Consider the following 3,426-nt stretch of genomic DNA (forward strand, 5'->3'; position numbering starts at 1 on the left):
AGTTGTTTTACAGTTTTTCTCTATTGCCAAAACACAAAACCCAGTACTCTAAACCAAATGACCAGTTGCCTAAACACATTTAGTAAACCCCCCCCCCCTTTTGCCACAACCACAAACACAATTCACCTGTAGACACTGTTCACAAAACCCATCCCCTTTTTCTCAAAACTCAAAACAAAAATTGCCGTGCTAAAACACATTTTGCATATAACTCTGCTCCAATATGCATTGTGAAGCTCATGTGATGCAAAATGCTACCCACAATCAGCAAAACTTGAACACAATGAACATACCTGGTGCCAATCAGTAAACACAACGACTCATAATTGAAAACACCTATTGCAAATGATGTGACCACACCTATATAAGTCAGTGCAGTTTGCTGAAAGTTCAAAAACAAAAATGGATGATGAAGACAGAAGAAGAGGAGTTTGTGTCAGAGGAGGGAGAGGAGTTTGTGTCAGAGGAGGCAGAGGAGTTCGTGTCAGAGGAGGCAGAGGAGCGGGCCGAGGAGGGAGAGGAGCAGGTCAAGGAGGCAGAGGAGCGGGCCGAGGAGGGAGAGGAGCAGGTCAAGGAGGGAGAGGAGCGGGCCGAGGAGGGAGAGGAGCAGGTCAAGGAGGGAGAGGAGCGGGCCGAGGAGGGAGAGGAGCAGGTCAAGGAGGGAGAGGAGCGGGCCGAGGAGTGGGCCAAGGAGGGCGAGAAGCAGTCCAAAGAGGAGCAGGCCAAGGAGCGAGAGGAGAAGGAGGGCAAGCAAGACAACGCATTTTCATTACAGATGAAATGAGAGCAACAGTCATTGACCACGTCATTGTCCACGGCATGACAATGACCGAAGCGGGACAACGAGTCCAACCAAACCTCAGCAGATTCTCAGTGGGCACCATTATTCGGGCCTTCAGAGAACACAACAGGTACTGTATGTAGTAGTTTTTTAGTCACTACACTAGATATTCACAGTATACAGTAGTATAGTGGAGTGCACCTACATACAGACAAGTGCAATCATGGTTACAGTAAAAGTGTGTACTGCAAGGACCATTTCTGACCAAATGACTATGTTTGTTTCTCTAGAGTTGAAAGATTGCCATTTGCAGGTGGGAGGGCTTCCAGATTCACACCAGCCCAAGAGGTCCTCATTGTGGATATGGTTCGGGAGAACAATGTGATCAGACTACGGGAGATACGGGAGAGGATCATTGGTGACAATTTGAACTTTCCGACCATTGACAATGTCAGCCTGACAACCATAGACAGAGTCCTCAAGCGCCAGAGAGTAAGAATGAAGCAGGCCTATAGGGTACCCTTTGAGCGCAACTCTGGAAGAATAAAACACCTCCGTCACCAGTATGTGCAAGTAAGTACAGTACAATCCATGGCCTACAGTACTTTACATACAATACTATACTGTCGTAATGTAATGTGCTCTATTGACTGTCTTTCTGAACACCTGAAAACGCTATTTGTTTCCACAGAGGATGTTCCAGTTGGAGTCCATGGCCAGACCCCATGAATTTATATTTGTGGATGAGGCTGGCTTCAACCTCACAAAAAGGAGGAGGAGAGGCCGTAACATCATAGGACAGAGAGCTATCGTTGATGTGCCCGGCCAACGTGGAGGAAACATCAATCTCTGCGCTGCCATGAGTTCTAGAGGGCTTCTCCACCAGCATGCTGAACTTGGTGCCTACAACACTGAGCGTCTCCTCACCTTCCTAGGAGAGCTCAGAGATGTTTTGCATGACAATGACCACCTGAATGCTCGGCCAGCAGATCACCACGACCAGCAGATTCCTGGGCCAGCTGATCTTCCCATATACGTCATCCTCTGGGACAATGTTAGCTTCCATCGCAGCATCCAGGTCAGAGAGTGGTTTAACATCAATCAGCAATTCATTAATGTGTGTCTGCCACCCTACTCTCCGTTCCTAAACCCAATAGAGGAGTTCTTCTCAGCATGGCGGTGGAAGGTCTATGACCGCCAACCTTACACTAGAGAGAACCTTCTCAGGGCTATGGACCTGGCCTGTGATGATGTGGCTGTGGAGGCGTTCCAAGGCTGGGTGCGGCATGCCAGGGCATTCTTCCCACGTTGTTTGGCTATGGACAATATTGCCTGTGACGTTGATGAGGTCCTGTGGCCCGACCCAGCCCGACGACGTGATGCCTCTCCATGATTTCGGTGTCAACATACAACATACTGTGTCAATTTTCAACGTACTGTAATAAAAGAAATCGCACCCTGAACATTGTGTTCTCAATTGTTACTGTACAGTATCTATTGTGTGTAATGGATCCTCCATGGAGTTTAGTACTCATTTTTGCATTGAGTTGTGATATTACTGCATTTTCTGCATTATGTAACTATTCCCATGAAATGCACAAATCTATAGAAAATGCCCAAAACATATTTGAGAATAAATAAGGGTTGCTCAAATGCATCCTGGCAGTTGTGAAACTGTAAAAAGAACAGTCTCACACTGTGAAAATTGTGCTTTCAATTTTTTTGGTAATGTGGTTAATGATGCTCAGTAGTGTTTACATTTTTGCAGGCCTTGAGTGGTATTTTGGTGTCAGAGTTTGTTTTTGAGCATATGAGCAACTGTTTTGGTGTGATGGGTTTGCTTTTGAGCATATGAGCAACTGTTTTGGTGTGATGGGTTTGCTTTTGAGCATATGAGCAACTGTTTTGGTGTGATGGGTTGGTTTTGAAAAGAAACTGTGAGGTTTAGTGTACGTAGCTTTAGAAAAGTGTTTTGTGTTTAGAGTTTTGTGAAAAGTGAGGGCAGTATCGTGAAATGTGTTTAAGCAATAGAGAAAAACTGTAATGTACGACCATGTTCAGATTGGAACTCTAATGAGAACAGGAAAATATTAGCTCAATTGGTCAACTGACAGCAGGGTTAGTGCCACTTCCTGTATAATGGCGAATGATTTAAACCATCACAGGAAGCCATTTTAATCATGATGCTGTAAGAAGTCAGTCATATTTTCAACCATGAGTTCATGAAGGATGATATTAATGAGTTAGAATTAGTTATACAGAGGATAAAGGGTTAAAATGGTGGGACTTCCTTTTCCCAGGGCTATGGTGTTGAGAACATCAGGACATGAAGTGGCTTTTTTGTTTGTCCTGGCATGTTATATAAATATGCCACATTTTACTATGTCGTTCAAAGCAGTGGGTGGAGCTGATAGACTAAATATTGATAGGGGGCGCTATAGAGCCATATTACCAGCATATGTGTATTTGAATCAGTTCCAGGCCTGACCACTGTCCTCCCTGCCAAGTTTGGTCGAGATCAGGAGTACATTGGGTCAGTTACAAGTACTTCCTGTTTCATGGCGGTGGACGCCATTTGCCATGTTTTGCTTGAGGAAGGAACTTGAGGTTTTTTTTCTCTTATATCATGAAAGGGTTTGACCTGA

The 3,426-nt window shown here is 44.9% G+C and overlaps 1 protein-coding gene across 1 annotated transcript; it reads left to right on the forward strand.

Annotated features, from left to right (window-relative positions):
* Positions 1–666: 666 nt before the first annotated feature.
* Positions 667–2,599, forward strand: LOC121629567. Its single transcript, XM_041969206.1, has 3 exons — positions 667–911; positions 1,072–1,354; positions 1,473–2,599. Exons 1-3 carry the CDS (start codon positions 781–783, stop codon positions 2,172–2,174), a joined length of 1,116 nt encoding a protein of 371 aa, XP_041825140.1. The 5' UTR covers positions 667–780; the 3' UTR covers positions 2,175–2,599.
* Positions 2,600–3,426: the final 827 nt, after the last annotated feature.

The sequence above is a fragment of the Melanotaenia boesemani genome, chromosome 19, assembly GCF_017639745.1.
Source record: "Melanotaenia boesemani isolate fMelBoe1 chromosome 19, fMelBoe1.pri, whole genome shotgun sequence".
NCBI lineage: Eukaryota > Metazoa > Chordata > Actinopteri > Atheriniformes > Melanotaeniidae > Melanotaenia > Melanotaenia boesemani.

What these genes read in the sequence shown, in the direction of transcription:
- LOC121629567 (XM_041969206.1), top strand. Translation starts at nt 781, where the DNA reads ATGAGAGCAACAGTCATTGACCACGTCATTGTCCACGGCATGACAATG. An exon ending in GCCTTCAGAGAACACAACAG is followed by an intron (nt 912 to 1,071) that starts GTACTGTATGTA and finishes TTGTTTCTCTAG; the next exon opens with AGTTGAAAGATTGCCATTTG. An exon ending in TCCGTCACCAGTATGTGCAA is followed by an intron (nt 1,355 to 1,472) that starts GTAAGTACAGTA and finishes TTGTTTCCACAG; the next exon opens with AGGATGTTCCAGTTGGAGTC.